The sequence below is a fragment of the Giraffa tippelskirchi genome, chromosome 5, assembly GCF_054371585.1.
Source record: "Giraffa tippelskirchi isolate mGirTip1 chromosome 5, T2T-mGirTip1v1.2.pri, whole genome shotgun sequence".
NCBI classification, from domain to species: domain Eukaryota; kingdom Metazoa; phylum Chordata; class Mammalia; order Artiodactyla; family Giraffidae; genus Giraffa; species Giraffa tippelskirchi.
Genome location: NC_137279.1, coordinates 162,395,392 through 162,413,428, shown reverse-complemented (window position 1 = coordinate 162,413,428; position 18,037 = coordinate 162,395,392). Strand labels below are relative to the sequence as shown.

The window sequence follows — 18,037 nt, the reverse complement described above, 5'->3', positions numbered from 1 at the left end:
AATTTTAGTATCAATAAAATTGATGTGCAAAAACTCACTAGAAACAACTTTAACAGAAAATAATGAGAATAGTAGTTACCACTTCAAGGAATAGAAAATACAACAGAAAACACAATACAATGTGTGGCTACTTAAAAATAACCAAAAAACTTGTTTTTTATTAGTCTGACAGGATGATCTGATCTGGTGTCTACTTGAAAGGTTAACAGAAGACAATAGGAAACAAAGACAAAGAAAAACTGTGAAAGAATTTGAAATGGGTAGAAAAAGATCATTTGGTGTCCTATCAAGTGCATCTTTGGGTATTATCTCTGTCTTTCATGGCCTTAGAGCTATTATTCTACCACACTGTAAGTTGTAGAAAACTTAAAACATTGTAAACGATACTTGTCCACAGAAAAGGAAATGAACTATATCTGGTACTACATATCAAGTAAAACAGCAATTACTTAAGCATAAAAAATATACTGAGTTCAAAAAAGAAAAAGGAAAAAGAACAGGAAAAAATTAATGCCAAAGAAGCCTCATGGTTAAGTTAAAAGCCTCCTCTGAAAACAGAAACCAAGACATTTCAAGGGGAAAAAAATCACCTCCATTTTTTAAACATGTTTTTCTAAAAATATCATTACTTTTCTCCCCTTTCCTCCTAAAAGCAATTTTTTTCTAATAGCCCATTCATTTCAGCCTCAAGTAGATACACATCAAATGCACCATAATATTTTTTTAAGGTTTTAGACAATGGTACTGTCAGGCTTACTGGTTTTATATGATTCAGAGGCCAATTCAATTACAGTAGCTGCTATGATATTTGCCTTTTCCTCAACACTCTTCATGTCAGACAAAATGAAATTCTGTAAGGTGAACAGTGTATGTTTGTGTACATTGGCCAACAATGACATTTCACTTCAATGTTAAACACTCTCATATTTTCTCCTTATGAGATGTATAATATTAATGATTTATGCATTTACTTGGCCCAATTATAAATATGTAAGAATGATATACATGTGAATTAAAACCCCCAGCTTCCTGAAAGTTTAAAGAATTTGAAATAAAATGAGATTAAAACGAATGCATTTATGGTCTGCCACTGAGTGATTCTCGTACCTAAAAATTAAATGTAGTAAATTTGAAACTCAAGATTTAAAAAAGTTTACAAATAAAGCTGACATTGAAAGTTCTAAGAGTATTAAAAAATAAATCCTATTCAAAATTATGATTATAATAACGTAACCCCAGACAACTAGTAATTCCAAATTAAATGCTTTCCCTACATACTTTATTATTCTCTATCCCCTTCTCCATGCCAAGGAAAGGATGACAGAGAGTTGGTGAGAGAAGAAATATAAAAAATTTAGTATAAATGCTTTCAGTTGTAAAATAAATCCTTCAAGTAAATTTCAACCCCAGGTTATTATACAATTTCTCTTATTCACATCTATTCATATAGTATAATGATACTTACAGAAAAAAAATTAAATAAGGTATCTCTTTCAAGGACTATGTATGGTATATATAAATTTAAAAATTATAACTATAATTTAAAAACTGTCATACTATTAAACATCAACAGGTTGATATAACATCTGTTCTTCAATTTTTCCCCCAAGTTGTTATGGTAACGGAATATGTGGGATATGTGTTTCCTAAATTTAACTGATTATTTCAAGTAAATAAAATTGTAACATACCATATCATTAACTACAAATAATATCATTACTATAACTCTTTATTTATCCTTTTTAAATACTAGTGGATCACAGGACTATATTTAACTAGGCATTTACCCATGCATTATCTCAGAATTCACATTTTTTTAAAAAGCAAGGACATTTTTTTCCAATTTGGAGGCTTGATTCAGAAACAAAACAAAAAAAAAAGGAACTGGTTTATTTTCTGAACAATATACTAAAATAAAACACTCTAAAATTACATGATTATACTGCCTTGTAGGAGCTGTAGATCACACTCTTTTCAAATACAACATAGACCCTGCTACTCCTCTAGTCCTCAGCTCAAAACACTCCACTGAGGCTCTCTTCAGTCGTGTCCAACTCTGTGTGACCCTATGGACTGTAGCTCCTCAGTCCATGGGATTCTCCAGGCAGCAATACTGGAGTGTGTTGCCATGCCCTCCTCCTGGGGATCTTTCTGACCCAGGGATGGAACCCGAGTCCCCTACAACTCCTGCATTGCTGGCAGATTCTGTATCACTGAGCCACCAGGGAAGCCCCCACTGCTGCTCTATCTCTGAGTAAAACCTAGCCCTTTTTTTTTTTTGTGGGCCTATAAAACCTGCTCCCTCCACCTACCCTTGCTTAACCCCAAGCAGCTACATTGGTTTCTTTGCTGGTCCTCAAATATAGCTGGCTCACTCCGGCTGAAGGACTTGTACTTACTATTCCCTCTGCCTGGACGGCTCCTCCTCCCAGGAAGATACAATGCTCACTCTTTCCCTTATTTCAAGTTTTCCTTCAAATACCTTCTTCCCAGTGAAACCTCTGACCCAACCCCATTTCAAACAGCTATTCCAGCAACCATGACTACCTCTGCTCACACATTACCGATCTGCTATGGAATGAACATGTCATCCTGGAATGCATGTGTTGAAGCTCTAATTCCAAATGTGACGGTATTTAGAGATGGGGCCTCCGGGAGGTAACGTTTAGATGAAGTCATGAGGGTATGACCTTTGTGATAGAACAGTGCCTTCTAAGAAGAGGAAGAGACACAAAAAGCAATCACTCTTTCTATACCACGCGGGACACAGCGAGAAGACAGCTGTATACAAGCCACGAAGAGAGACCTCACCAGAAACTGAACCGGCCGGTACCTTATTATTGAACTTCCAGCCCTCAGAATTGAGAAACGTGTATTTCTGTTGCCTAAGGCAGAAACCCTGATCTTGTACTTTTAGCCTTCAAATCTGTGAAGAAATTAATTTCTGTTGCTTAAGCTACCAAGTCTATAGATTTTGTTATGGCAGCCCAAGATAATACACAATTCCTCCTTTATTTCCCTCCCTTACACTTATTACTGACTAACATGCAATATATTGGTGATTTATTCTGCATATTACTAATTTATTCTATTCACTGTCTCTCACCCTTTACTGCCAAATAAACTTCCCGAGGGCAGGGGGTTTCATCTATTTTGTTCACAACACCTACAATACCTACAATCTAGCACGTAAGAGGTAATCAATAGATATTTGTTGAAAAATACATCAAATATAGATTTAAAACATCTTAAACATTAATATGCTATGGTAAAACAATACACTTCTGTAATGATCTATAGGAAAACAATAAAAAAGAAAAATACACAATCTTTAATAACTTAAATTTTAAAACATCAAAGTTACCAAGATTTGTGTTTTCAGAGGACCAAAGAACCTCATTTTCCTGACTTTCTTGGTCTTTTCTCTTCCTACGAACCTAATCTACTATAGGCTCTTCCTCCTACCAATTAAACATGGACTCTACCTAATACTGCTAAGTGTCCAAGAGCCTTTCCTTTTCTTACTTCCTAAGTGAACTCACTCACTCTCACCACTTCAACTACCACCATTTCCTGGTGATTTTGAAATCCTCATCTCTGACAGAGACACCTCTGCACACTGTTGCAATATTCCCAACCACCCTTTAGATGTACATCACTGTCTGAAATGTTAAAGGACAGGAGCTTTAGGTGGAACCCAACACTGTCCTCACTTTAGTAGGAAAGAAACCTTAAAGAAAATCTAACCCAAAAAAGGGAGTCTCTAAGAGGACACAGACTCACATAATTCCATATACTGCCTGAGGAATCGTTTTCTTTCATTACAGAAATTAGACCTATGATAGTAGGGAATTCCAATCTCTGAATTATGACTATGTATTCTAATTAACAATATACTCTTGTACTATCAGTTTCACTTCAACCACTGAATTACTCCCAATATTGTAGTAGAGTTTTATTACCTTCAAATTGAATTTAATCACTTGGGGGGGAAAATACAAGAAATTATATGAGGTTTTCAAATTAAGCTTCTGAACTAGAATAGTTTATTTTTAGAAGAAAAATACCTCTTAATTTTTTTCCTCATCACTGGCTTCCAAATAACATATCTGTTTCTCCAACCATTTTTTTTTTTCGTACTCACTACTCAATTCATTATTATTTTAAAGAGTTATTTAAAGAACATATACTACTTCTTTAAAGATCCTTAGTTATCTGATGATGAAACAAAAACCTGGGATTTAGGACAGGCTTCAGATAAAAGTTAGGTAGAACTCATTATCCAGTTTAAGCAAACCATGTATTTTTAGAATTTCATTAAGCAAAAATAAAAAGCAAAGGAAATTCTAAGAGAAAACCATATGGTTATAAAGGATTTAGAGATAGGTTAAGCCACTCCCAGGGTAGGATGAGGTTCCTGGGTCTGGGGTGCCACTAAGAAGACTCTCAGAGCCAGTGCTCTTCAATACAGACCAGCTACTTATGAAACTGACTGTCCCAGCCCCATGTTGTCTTTTAAGGTGAATAACTACTACACATTATATCAAGTGAATTTCACTGCTCTTTCTTTCTCATGCATTTTTCCTTAAAGTTAAGAGTATAAATGAAATGTATTTAGGATAGGTCTCAATAACCTATGTCTGGCTGACCCGGTGCTCATAAAAGGCATAAAGTAAGCTCAAAAAAACAAACCCAGTCATCATTCAAAATACACCCAAAATCTGACCATTTCTCTCCCCCTCTTCTGCCTCCATAATCTCTTACCAGGATAACTGCAAGAGCCTCTTAAATAGGCTTCCTGATTCCACCCTTGCTATAGTCCACAAAAGAGACCCAGTGATCACTATAAAACACTTGAGCCGGATCAAGCCTCCTCTGCTCAAAGCCCTCACTTAGCTTGCCATATCACTTGAAATAAGAATCAAGACCTTACAGTGGTTTAGAAGACCCCTCACACCTCAACCATTCTCCCCTCCCTCACTCCATTCAGCCCCAGTGTCTTGCTATTCCTTGAATATACCAAGCAAGCATAGTCTCACTTCTGGTCCTGGGCGTTTGCTGCTTCCTCAGCCTAGAAGATTCTTCCTCCAGATATCCACAGGACTTGCTCCCCTGCTTCTTTCCAGATTCTGTGTATTAAGGTCTTCCTTGACAAACGAACATTGACTAGTATACCTTCTGTTGCCCAGGCCACTCTCCCACCTTTCGTCCGCTTTGTTTTTCTGCAACGTGCTTATAACTGCTTGACATACTATATGTATGTTTGTTTGCTTGTTTATTATTTGCACTCTTTAACTAGAATGTTAGCTCTAAGAAAACAAGAGGCTGTTTTGTTCCTTGCTCACTCCCCAGCACAATACAACACAGAATGATACATTAGCAATGAATATTAATAAATGTTGATCACATGAATAAATGAATGAATCTTGTGGTAGTTTCTTACCCCAAATAAGAGGCTTACCCCCAAAATAAGGTTATTATTATTACACCAAGTAATAAGGTTATTCTTCCTTCACAATGTATACCACTGTATTCTACTTTTCTTATGATAAATAATATTCCTTATTATATTAAGAATCATTTTTTACTTTTAGCTTCTTAAAATATCAAGACTATGTATTATTTCTTTTGCATCTTTCTTATAATGGTTTCTCAGTGTTTGTTCTTCTGAATTTGAAGTCATATTTAAAGAGACTTTTATAGTGTATCTGCATCTGCTGTGTTATCCCTTTAGCAATTAGCCCAAGACTAATTCTTAAATTGGTAACGAATATTCTGCTTTTAAGCAAGTGAGACAGAAGAGAGCATGTGGCCTGCCTTACAGATGACTGACATTCATTTTGTACCTATGTGGAAAGCACAGAAAACATTCTGAATATGTTAAATCAAAAGATTTTTAGAAGAGAGTGAATACTACTTGGGAGAAAGCTGTTTCAGCTTGGTCCATTAACAAATTCTACAAAGAAAAAAAAAGAGCACACAGCACATACTTTATTCTATCTTTTAAAAGAAATAACCAGAAAGCAAACTAATCGGAAGGGGTTTTTTTCTAAAAAAAACAAATTAGAGCATCACTACTGGAATTAATACTCAACCCAAAATTTCACACAATTCATTAACTGGTATTTTTAATGATAAGCTTAAATCACTAAGATTATGATCAGTATGATGAAAAACATACCTTCACTTTTAGACTTTCACCAAATCAGTTAAAATTCAAAAGTATGATACTAAAAATGCTAAACCTTGACTATCATGAAAAGTCAACTATACATACCAATTTATTCACCAAGACTTGTGGACTAGCAGGATTTTTTACTTTTCAGTGAAATCCTTTCAAAACTGATGGTAATAAAAATGGTTGACAGGCTAGTGCTCTTTTTCAAGGCACAAGAAGTAACAGTATTAAAAATAAATGATACAGTAACAATAAAGTCTTGCCCTATGTAGGGTTAGCTCACCTGAGGTATGAGCCTATCCAAGTGCTCAGCTCGATTGCCATGAGAAGGGTGTGTAGATAACCATTCTGGCAACTTGGGATGACCATGGAGGCTTTCTGCAAATTCCATCTGCTGCCAAAACACTGAACTGGCTCTGACGTCCACACAGGCCTAAAACCAAAATTAATAAAAGCACAATATAAGCTTAGTAATGGGGATATTATTTTTAAATTACCCTTATGTCATTACATTTCTTAAAAACATTTACCATTATCATTTTAATAAAAGTAGAATATGCTCATTGCTTTTAAAAAAAAAAAAACAATATGGTAAAGCATCCTCCTCCCTTGCCCATCCCACTATACAATGTTCACAATAATCCCACTCCCAAGAAGTATGATGGATATTAAGAACATATGTTGAGGGCAAAAATCTTCCATACAAATTAAAATTTTTAGGTTTTCATAAAAAGATTTTAAAATCTAATCTGCTAACAAACTATAATAAATAAAGTTTACTCTTCATCTATACCACCAGAATAATTAGAAGACCTCAAATAAAGACAGTACATTTTTATACGAAATTTCAATTTTATTTGCATTACATCTTACTACAAAAATGGTTCTGCATTTTAGAATATAAGATTAAAGTGTTGACTCCAGAAAAAAGTTAGTGTTTTTATGCTGTTTGATTCCACCCACTATTAGCATGCATTTACATTTAAAATCAGTCATTCCCTCTTGGAAATCTTTTTTTAAGGATATTAAACCTACACTATAGGTTTTATTTATTGATATTTTTCTGGCCAAAGCTTAACTTTCTCCTTTATAAATTTCTTTCATTGTATTTATGCTTAAAAAGGATTTTACAAGTTTGAAATCAGAGATATTACTCTATGCTTTCTTTTTAATACATTTGTTTACATTTGCCTTGTCAATCCACTTGAAGTGAACATTTATGAATGTATGAATAATGTATTTTTTAAATTTATTTACTTTTTAATTGGAGGATAATTGCTTTACAGAATTTTGTTGTTTTCTGTTAAAGACAGTTATAGTTTTAATGTACACATCAATTTATTTACTTTTCCTTGAACTTACTGAAAAACATATTTAAGCCATTCAAAATACCTTATAGAAAATGAATCTTTTTTAAAAAAAAAGATGGGACATACAGATTTTGTGTATGTGTGTGTACAATTCCATCATATACTCATATACATATAGTTATCTAGTCATAGATCATTTCTGGAAAGCTATTTAAGAAACATTAATAGTAGCTACCCTAAGAGGTAAATGGGGTGTTTGATGGTGGAGGAGGAGCAAGACTTTTATTTCTGAAATGTATTAAAGTATATAATTTTATACTAAAATTTATTTTCTAAATCCTACATAAGGTGACTTAGTAAATATTATAAACCTGTTCAATTTTTTCACATTTCTTATTTTTTCTATAAAAAGTGGCTGGGAGAAAAGTGATTATATTGTATTTCCCAACCAGTTTAACTTTTGATTAAAACAATTTTAAAAATTACACTGTATTGACTAAAATGTGCTATCAAAAGCCTTAATGTGCTATCAGCCTTAAAACAGTGCAACTGTGACACACAAAAAGACAAATAAAGAACACTGTATGCTAATTTAGACAGTCAACGTCTATGCCACATCATTTTTAATAAACGCCATTAAAGCCATTTTTAAATACTCGGAAAATGAAAAGAAAAAATAATCTGAAATTCAAGTAAGTTTTATTCAATGTTTAAAGCAACACCATTCTTTTTTTATTGTGGTAAAATACACATAACAAATTTGACCATCTTAACCACTTTTAAGTATACAGCTCAGTGGTACTGAATACATTCACACTGTTGTACAGTCATCTATACCCATAACTAGACTCATAACTCTTTTCATCTAGTGAAACTGAAACTCCATACCTATTAAACAAAAACCCTCCGTTCTTCCCTCCCCTCAGCCCCAGGCAACTACTATTACAATTCCTGTCTTTATGAATTTGACTACTCCTAAAATACCTCAAATAAATGGAATCACACAATATTTGCCTTTTTACACCCGGTGTTTCACTGGGCATAATGTCCTCAAGGTTCATCCATGTTACAGCATATTATAGAATTTTCTGCCTTTTTAAGGCTGGATGATATCTCATTGTATGTATGTACTACATTTTATTTATCCATTCAACAGTCAGTGGGTACTTCGGTTGCTTCCACATTAGCTATTGTGAAAAATGTTGCTATGAACATGGGTGTACAAATATCTTTTCAAGACCAAGCTTTCAATCTTCCAGGGAATATACCCATAAGTGAAGTTGCCAGATCATATGGTAATTTTATTTTTAAATTTTTTCAGAAACCAACATCTCATTTCCATGGTGTCTGGACCATTTTACATTTCCATCCAATTTCTTCATATCCTCACCAACGCTTGTTATTTTATGTTATTTTGATAATAGCTTTGCTAATGAACGTCAGGTAGTATCTCATTGTAGTTTTAACTTGCATTTCCCTAATTATCAGTGGTGTTGAACATCTTTCCATGTGCTTATTGGCCATTCACATATTTCTTCCCTGGAGAAATGTCTATTCAAGTCTTTTGCCCATTTTTGAATCAGGTTTTTTTGTTGTTGAATTTTAGAAGTTCTCTATATATTCAGATATTAATCCCTTATCAGATATATGATTTGCAAATATGTCCTCCCATTCTGTGAGTTATCTCTTTTTACTCTGGGGATAGGACTTCCCTGGTGGCTCAGGTGGTAAAGAATCTGCTTGAAATGCAGGAGACCCAGGTTCAATCCCTGGGTTGGGAAGATCCCCTGAAGAAGGAAATGGCAACCCACTCCAGTATTCTAGCCTAGAAAATCCCACAGAGAGAGGAGCATGGTGGGCTACAGTCCATAGGGTCACAAAGAGTTGGACACAACAGAGCAACTAACACTCTGTGAATGGTGTCTTTTGATGCAATTTTTTTTTTTTTTAATTTTCATGAAGTCCAATTTGTCTACTTTTTCTCTTGTCACTTGTGCCTTTGGAGTCATATCTAAGAAATCATTACCAAAACCAACGTGAAGGGTTTTGCCCTGTGGTTTTTTACTAAGAGTTTTTGTTTTAGGTCTTACGCTTAGGTCTGAGTTAGTTTTTGTATACAGTGTTAATAAAGGTCCAGCTCCACTCTTTTGTGGAGAAATCTGTATGCAGGTCAAGAAGCAACAGTTAGAACTGGACATGCAACAACGGACTGGTTCCAAATCCGGAAAGGAGTACGTCAAAGCTGTATATTGTCACCCTGCTTATTTAACTTATATGCAGAATACCTTATGTGACATGCTGGACTCGATGAAGCACAAGCTGGAATCAAGATTGCAGGCAGAAATATCAATAACCTCAGATATGCAGATGACACCACCCTTATGGCATAAAGTAAAGAGGAACTATAGAGCCTCTTGATGAAAGTGAAAGAGAGAGTGAAAAAGTTGGCTTAAAACTCAGCATTCAGAAAAGTAAGATCATGGTATCTGAACCCATCACTTCATGGCAAATAGATGGAAAAACAATAACAGTGACAGACTTTATTTTCTTTGGCTCCAAAATCACTGCAGATGGTGACTGTAGCCATGAAATTAAAAGACGCTTGCTCCTTGGAATAAAAGCTATGACAAGCCTAGACAGCATATTAAAAAGCAGAGACATTACTTTACCGACAAAGGTCCATACAGTCAAAGCAATGGTTTTTACAGTAGTCATGTATGGATGTGAGAGTTGGACTATAAAGAGAGCTGAGTAATAAAGAATGATGCTTTTGAACTGTGAAATTGGAGAAGACTCTTGAGAGTCCCTTGGACTGCAAGAAGATCAAACCAGTTCATCCTAAAGGAAATTAGTCCTGAACATTCACTGGAAGGACTGATGTTGAAGCTGAAACTCCAATACTTTGGCCACCTGATGTGAAGAACTGACTCATTGGAAAAGACCCTGATGCTGGGAAGGATTGGGGGCAGGAGGAGAAGTGGATGAAAGAGGATGAGATGGCTGGATGGCATCACCAACTCCATGGGACATGAGTTTGAGAAAGCTCCAGGAGTTGGTGATGGACAGGGAAGCCTGGCATGCTGCAATTCATGGGGTCGCAGAGAGTCGGACATGACTGAGTGACTGAACTGAACTGACTGAACTGAACTGAATGTTTGAGAGGTTACCCTAAGTCTCTGGCTGGGCTGATCAGCAAAGATCTCCTCTTGTGTGAGGCCAGTCTGTGAAGACTGGAAGAAGTGGTTGTTTTCTCCATTGTGAAGATACCAATAGAATAAATCAAAAAAAAAAAAATGAAGAAACAGGGAAATAAGTCCTGAAGGAACAAGCTAAATCTCCAAAAATCAACCCTAATGATACCAATGTGTGATTTACCTGATAGAAAATTCAAACCAGCCATCATAAAGCTGCTCATCCAGGTCAGGAGAAATGCATGAATTGCAGCCAAGAGATAGAAATCACTAGAGTACCAAAAAGAAATCTTGGAACTGAATAATACTATAAATAAACTGAAAATTTTCAGTAGAGGGATTCAACATCAGACTAGATCCAGAAAGGATCAGTGAACTCGAAGACAAGGCATTAGAAATAATTTTGTCAGAGAAGTAAACAAACAAACAAAAAATAATCGAGTGAAGAAAGCTTAAGGAATTTATGCGATATTACCCATCAGCAGACCAATATATACATTATAGAAGTCCCAGAAGAAGAGAGAAAGAGAAATGGGGCAGAAGAAAAGTATCTCTAAATCTTGCTCTTTCTATTCACCAAGACTCTCCAACCAAACTCCTGCCAGATATCATGTTCTCTAAGAGGTAAATTCTGACACTAGCAGTTCTGAATTTTTCTTTGGAATGGCAATAACACCCTACACCTGTCTGAGTCATTCTGGCATTCTCCCCTGCATTCTACATAGACATGTGGTAGATAAAACAGCCATCTGAGATAACACCATAAAGGACTGTAGCAGAAGGGTAACTGGATGTAGAAGAATACACTGAGGCTATTTTAAAATTCGATTTAAAGGAACTGAAAACATACAAAAATGGTCATTTTATGGACAATATGACAGATGTCCAAAACTGTTCCTAGCAGGTGAAAGTATTGGGTTGACCAAAAAGTTTGTTCGAGTTGTTCCATACCATCTTACAGACCAAAACTTTTGGCCAATCCAATATTATCAAAAAGTTCTATTTCAGAAGGAGGAGGGGAAAACTTTACTATCTGTGAGTGCTTTGACAAGTTACTTGCTTTCTCCATCGCTCAGTTGCATCCATAAAAATGAGAATAATTGTACTTCACAGGGTTGCTATGAAGATTAAAAGAGGTAGCATATTTAAAAACACTCAGAACATGCGCAATACATAAAGAAATGTGAACTATTATCACTGTTGTCAAAAACCATCATCATTGTTACCATCACTACCATTATCATCATCATCTACCAGGATGTCTCAGTTTATCTACAGGTTCCTTTTCCCAATATCATACCACTTGTTAAAGCTCACCGATAACCCACTTCTTGTTTAAACAACATTTTCCAGTAAATAATTAAAAACTGCTCTTTTCCAACTAAATGTGACATAGTCCTGGGATGGTTATTGCTAAACTATTCTCAATACGTGCCAATCCCTCTCACTTAAAAAGAAAAAAAAATGACTTATCAAAACCAATTTTATGTACCCTAACAAAGAGGAAAAATGAGAATTTCCATTATTTTATAATTCATTTCATTTTAAAGTTTTCTGCATTTTTGATTGTCAACATGTCAGTTCTACATAATTTTAATAAATTTTCATGCATTTATTTTTTATCTATCCTAAAAAGTTTTATCATAAGATTCAAAAACTTGTGCTGAAATCATAGCAACTAAAAAAAATTAAATGAAATCACAACAGCTTGTCTCATTTCTCTAAGTGAAACAATCAGGTTCAAAATAACATGTAATCTATAATACATGCATTATGGGAACTTACTTCATGGCATACCTAGTAAATGAGATGTTCTCATTTATTATTTTTTCTTTCTTAAATAAACCACTAAAAACCATAAGACTTTAACACAAATACGACACAAAGATAGTCAGTTTGCTGTGTAAAAGGCTCAGATTACCAACCTGGAAAACTGAGACCTGAATTCTAGCCCTGGCTCTTGCTGTAATACTAACTGCGCGCGAAGTCGCTTCAGTCCACGACCCTATGGACTGCAGCCCACCAGGCTCCTCTGTCCATGGGATTCTTCAGCAATAACACTGGAGTGGGTTGCCATGCCCTTCTCCAGGGGATCTTCCTGACCCAGGGATTGAACCTGCATCTGCTTCATCTCTTGCACTGACAGGCGGGTTCTTTACCACTAGCACCACCTGGGAAGCCCATAATAGGGCAACCCACTCCATTACTCTTGCCTGAAGAGACAGAGGGGCCTGGTGGGCTACAGTCCATAGGATCGCAGAGTTGGATACAACTGAAACGACTTAGCATGCACGCACACACATATGTTCCTGGACAAATCACTGCACCTCTTTTGGCCCTAATTTTCTAATCTGTAAAAGGAGAAGATGGATCAGATTATCTCCAGTTTTCCTTCCTGTTTCAAAAATCTGGGATTCTATAACCTATCATTTTACAGAAAGTTCAGATTTTTGAATTTTCTCAATCCTGCTATGAAAGGAGATTTTGCTTATTACCTATTGACATTTCCCCCACTAGATGGTGATATGTGCACAGTTATTCAGGTCACTTGAAGAAATCAGCCAACTATGTTTCTTAAGAGGGGCACTTGCAACATTTGCAGGCTGGACAATACCTCACTGTGGAGAGCTCTCCAGGCCACTATAGGGTATTTAAGATCCCTGCCCACTGCATGAGCATTCAACACCAACAATCCTACCTCCCCAGTCAGTATGACAATCAAAGATAATCAAGAGGCTGTCCCCCAGCTTAGAACATACAAAAGAAAACTAGTTTTCCTTCTCACATTTAAGAAACAGATACTCAAAAAATATATGAACATGATACAGCTTTTTGTGAAATCAAATAAACAAAAGTCATTTCTGTAAATGATTGTAAAGTGTCAAATTCTTTTTACAGGGACAAATGAATAAACACACACAAATTCAAGGGATATCTTTTTGTCAGCTAGTAACTGGGCAGTTAGCTGTTACTCTGTGCTTTAGGACACCTTAGTTCTACCAGTTTTTACAACTGTATTTGTCATTCTGGTTATTTATGTAATGATAATTCAAAATTTTTTAATTTTTATAAAAATTAAATGAAAAATTAAAACTACAACTACAAGAATGCAAATATAAAAAACAAACTCACTCACAGTCAATAGCAGAGCAGACACAGAGTGTCTCTAGAGGAGAGAGGCTGCTTACCATGAAAGAGGCATCTTGAGTAACTTGATTCTAATGGATTTTCCATATTTATATTTAGCCCTTGGCCTTGAGTTCAGTTCAGTTCAGTCGCTCACTCGTGTCCGAATCTTTGCGACCCCATGAATTGCAGCACGCCAGGCCTCCCTGTCCATCACCAACTCCCGGAGTTCACCCAAACCCATCTCCATCGAGTCAGTGATGCCATCCAACCATCTCATCCTCTGTCGTCCCCTTCTCCTCCTGCCCTCAATCCTACCCCTCATTAGGGTCTTTTCCAATGAGTCAACTCTTCACATCAGGTGGCCAAAGTATTAGTATCTCTAATTTTCTTGAAGAGATCTCTAGACTTCCCCATGCTATTGTTTTCCTCTATTTCTTTGCATTGATCACTGAGGAAGGCTTTCTTATCTCTCCTTGCTATCGAAAGGTTGTTGTGAAACCACAAAAAGACGCTGGGAATCTTGGCCTCCGGAGGAGAAGAATTCAATCCGGGCCCAGAGACGAGGCTTGATCTCTCAGAGCTTTTGTGTAATAAGGTTTTATTAAAGTATAAAGGAGATAGAGAAAGCTTCTGACATAGGCAACAGAAGGGGGTAGAAAGAGTACCCCCCTGCTAGTCTTCAGCTGGATGTTATATAGTCACTAGCAGTTTGCTAATAAAAGAAAGGAATGTCTCAAAACTCAGAATGGCACCAGGCCCCTCATCCATAAGATGTATTTTGGAATAATATTGGCACCAGACAGTCATCCCAGGCCATAAAAACAATTGACTTGAATCTTGTAGAAGGGCAGTTTACCATAGATAGTTTCATTTACATAGATTAGGGGAACAATGTCTGAGTATAACATACTGGTTTGTCAAGTAAGTTCTGAGCCATCTGGCAGAACGGACTTGAAGACAGAGTTTGGGATAAATGCACAGTACATTAACATAGCTTAAGACAAACATTTCCATAAGAAGAATGCATTGGTTAACTCAAGGTTTGAGAATAGTTAATTTCAGGTGAAACCAGGTGTCGTTATGGCAACACAGTATTTTAAGAGAAACCTCTTTTAAATTTGTACAGAGAAGGGAAAAAATATCACTATTTTGTTTCCTCCTGCCGCTTGAGAGAGAGATAAAAATGTCTTGACACTTGCAGCCTATTTCCTCCCTTTGGAGACCTCTGGCCTTCCTGCCTGTTACCCTCTCACTATTCTTTGGAACTCTGCATTCAAATGGGTATATCTTTCCTTTTCTCCTTTGCGTTTAGCTTCTCTCCCTTTCTCAGCTATTTGTAAGGCCTCCTCAGACAACCATTTTGCCTGTTTGCATTTCTTTTTCTTGGGGGTGGTCTTGATCACTGCTTCCTGTACAATGTCATGAACCTCCATCCATAGTTCTTCAGGTACTCTATCAGATCTAATCCCTTGAATCTATTTGTCACTTCCACTGCATAATCACAAGGGATTTGATTAGGTCATACCTGAATGGTCTAGCGGTTTTCCCTACTTTCTTTAATTTAAGTCTGGATTTGGCAATAAGGAGTTCATGATCTGAGCCACAGTCAGCTCCCGATCTTGTTTTTGCTGACTGTATAAAGCTTCTCCATCTTTGGCTGCAAAGAATATGATCAATCTGATTATATAAAACACTAAGCAAAGTATAAAAATATAATAAATAGTAAATGGCAGATAATGGTGTTACTATCTGCAAAGGTGACACAGAATAAAGTGATAATATAAACATAATTGAGGTTTTCATACTTATTTCTCCCTTTAACAGGAAAAGAAGTACTTGTATTCAGAGATGGCATTTTTATATCCTAAGTGCTCCATAATAAAGATATTACTTTATCACTATGGATTCATGACCTAACATCTGCAGCAATACTATTTTCTCCTTTGAACTAAATAAACTATAATATAACAACTGGTAAAAGGTCACTAGTCCACAACACAAAGAAAATGAAATCACAGTTTCATCTACCCAAATATACTCTTAAAAATATATATATATATGGATTGCATATCATAAATAATCAAAGGAATATCAATATTTCTTTAATAACTTCTCTAGTTTAATTCCTTTTTTTTTTAAAATAAAACAGGAAATTTAACTTACCAAGTGACCTCAAAACACAAAACTGACATTTGATTACTCAAAGTAGTAATTTCCTAATCTGCCTGGATATCAGAATCACTTGCAGCTCCTAAACACACTCAGACTCAGACCCTGGTCACCTAGCTACCGATTCTGAATTTCCAAGGGGGGAGCCTAGAATGTGTATTTTTAAAATCTACTCATCAAAACATAATAAAAGGCAATCTGCAAAAGAAATTGTTTTAAAAAGAGCCAATGAAAATAAAACATTATGCTCAGCTTTACTGCTAAGTAAGAAAATGCAAGTTTTAAAAGCAATGAGATCTCATTTTTTGTCCAAATTAACAAAAAAGGGATTAAAAACAGTGCTGTTGAGAGGAGTTTAAAAAGGCATTCTGGTTTGTCACTGGTAAGACTTGCTAGTAACATTCTGAAATAATTGAGAGTATCTTTTAAAGTAAAAATTGAAATGCCAGCAACCCCACCCTAGAGCTATAAAAGCCCAAGGAGCAGAAGGATATGTGTATAAGGTTGCCAATTTCAGAATTATTGCAATAAAAACAGTAACAACAAAAACTAGAAGTACCTCCAGAAGTTCATCAATAAGCATATAGTTAAATGAGTTATCCAAATTACAGAATGTTAGATAGCTATTTGGAGAAGGCAATGGCACCCCACTCCAGTACTCTTGCCTGGAAAATCCCATGGACAGAGGAGCCTGGCAGGCTACAGTCCATGAGGTTGCTAAGAGTCGGACACAACTGAGTGACTTCACTTCCACTTTTCGCTTTCATGACCTGGAGAAGGAAATGGCAACCCACTCCAGTATTCTTGCCTGGAGAATCCCAGGGACGGCGGAGCCTGGTGGGCTGCCGTCTATGGGGTCGCACAGAGTCGGACACGACTGAAGCGACTTAGCAGCAGCAGCAGCAGCAGATAGCTATTTAAAGGAATGCATTAAGGACTTCCTCTCCTAACAGTGATGGAGTCAAGTAGCTTATTATAGCAGACCAATGTTTCCATCAAAAATGATTACAAATCTGGATAAAACATAAATAATACTTGTTCGAAGGTACTGGAGAGTTACCAAGTCAACCAAGACTAGAAAAGCCAAAATCCCAGAAAGAAGGAAAGCTCACTGAGGTGAGTCTGTCCTCTGTTTCACAATTCCAACCAGCAAATCTTATTAAATTTTAAGCAGTAAAGAGCAAGAGACTAAGAATATATGCAGAAATCAAAAGAAATCCAAGCAGAAGGAGGTGACTGAGTTAAAAGCTTTTGACTGTCTATCAGGACTAGAGAGTCAAAACTTAGAAATCAGACATTTCTCCAAAGAAGACACAGGGATGGCCAAGAAGCACATAAAAAGATGTTCAACATTACTCACTATTAGAGAAATCAAAATCAAAACTACTATGAGGCATTATCTCACACCAATCAGAACAGCCATCATCAAAAAAACTACAAACAATAAATGCTGGAGAGGGTGTGGAGAAAAGGGAACCATACTGCACTGCTGTGGGAACGTAAACTGATTCAGTCACTGTGGAGAACAGTATGGAGATTCCTTAACAAGTTATGCATAAAACCACCACGGTGGTGCTTTAGTTGCGAAGTCGTGTCCTACTCTTGCAACCCCATGAACTGTAGCCTGCCAAGCTCCTCTGTCCATAGGATTTCCCAGGCAAGAATACTGGAGTCGGTTGCCATTTCCTTCTCCAACAACCACCATATGATCCAGCAATCCCACTACTGGGAATGTTGTTGTTGTTAGTTGCTAAGTCATGCCCGACTCTTTGTGACCCCATGGACTGCAGCATGCCAGGCTCCCCTGTCATCCACTATCTCCCAGAAAGTGAAAGTGAAGTCGCTCAGTCATGTCCGACTCTTTGCGACCCCATGGACTGTAGCCCACCAGGCTTCTCCATCCATGGGATTTTCCAGGCCAGAATACTGGAGTGGGTTGCCATTTCCTTCTCCAAGGGAGCTTCCTGACCCAGGGATCAAACCCAGGTCACCCGCATTGTAGGCAGATGCTTTACCCTCTGAGCTACCAGAGAAGCCCTGCCAGGCCCCTCTCTCATCCA

At 36.6% G+C, this 18,037-nt stretch overlaps 1 protein-coding gene across 3 annotated transcripts in view; it reads right to left on the bottom strand.

The window, feature by feature from the left end:
* The window catches only part of OMA1 (OMA1 zinc metallopeptidase), an 83,427-nt gene that overhangs the window by 34,801 nt on the left and 30,589 nt on the right, over positions 1 to 18,037 (bottom strand). For all 3 annotated transcript variants that reach the window (XM_081486758.1, XM_081486756.1, XM_081486757.1), the window contains exon 8: positions 6,462 to 6,611. In XM_081486758.1, the coding sequence (XP_081342884.1) occupies positions 6,462 to 6,611 (150 nt within the window). The remainder of the gene's footprint in view (positions 1 to 6,461; positions 6,612 to 18,037) is intronic.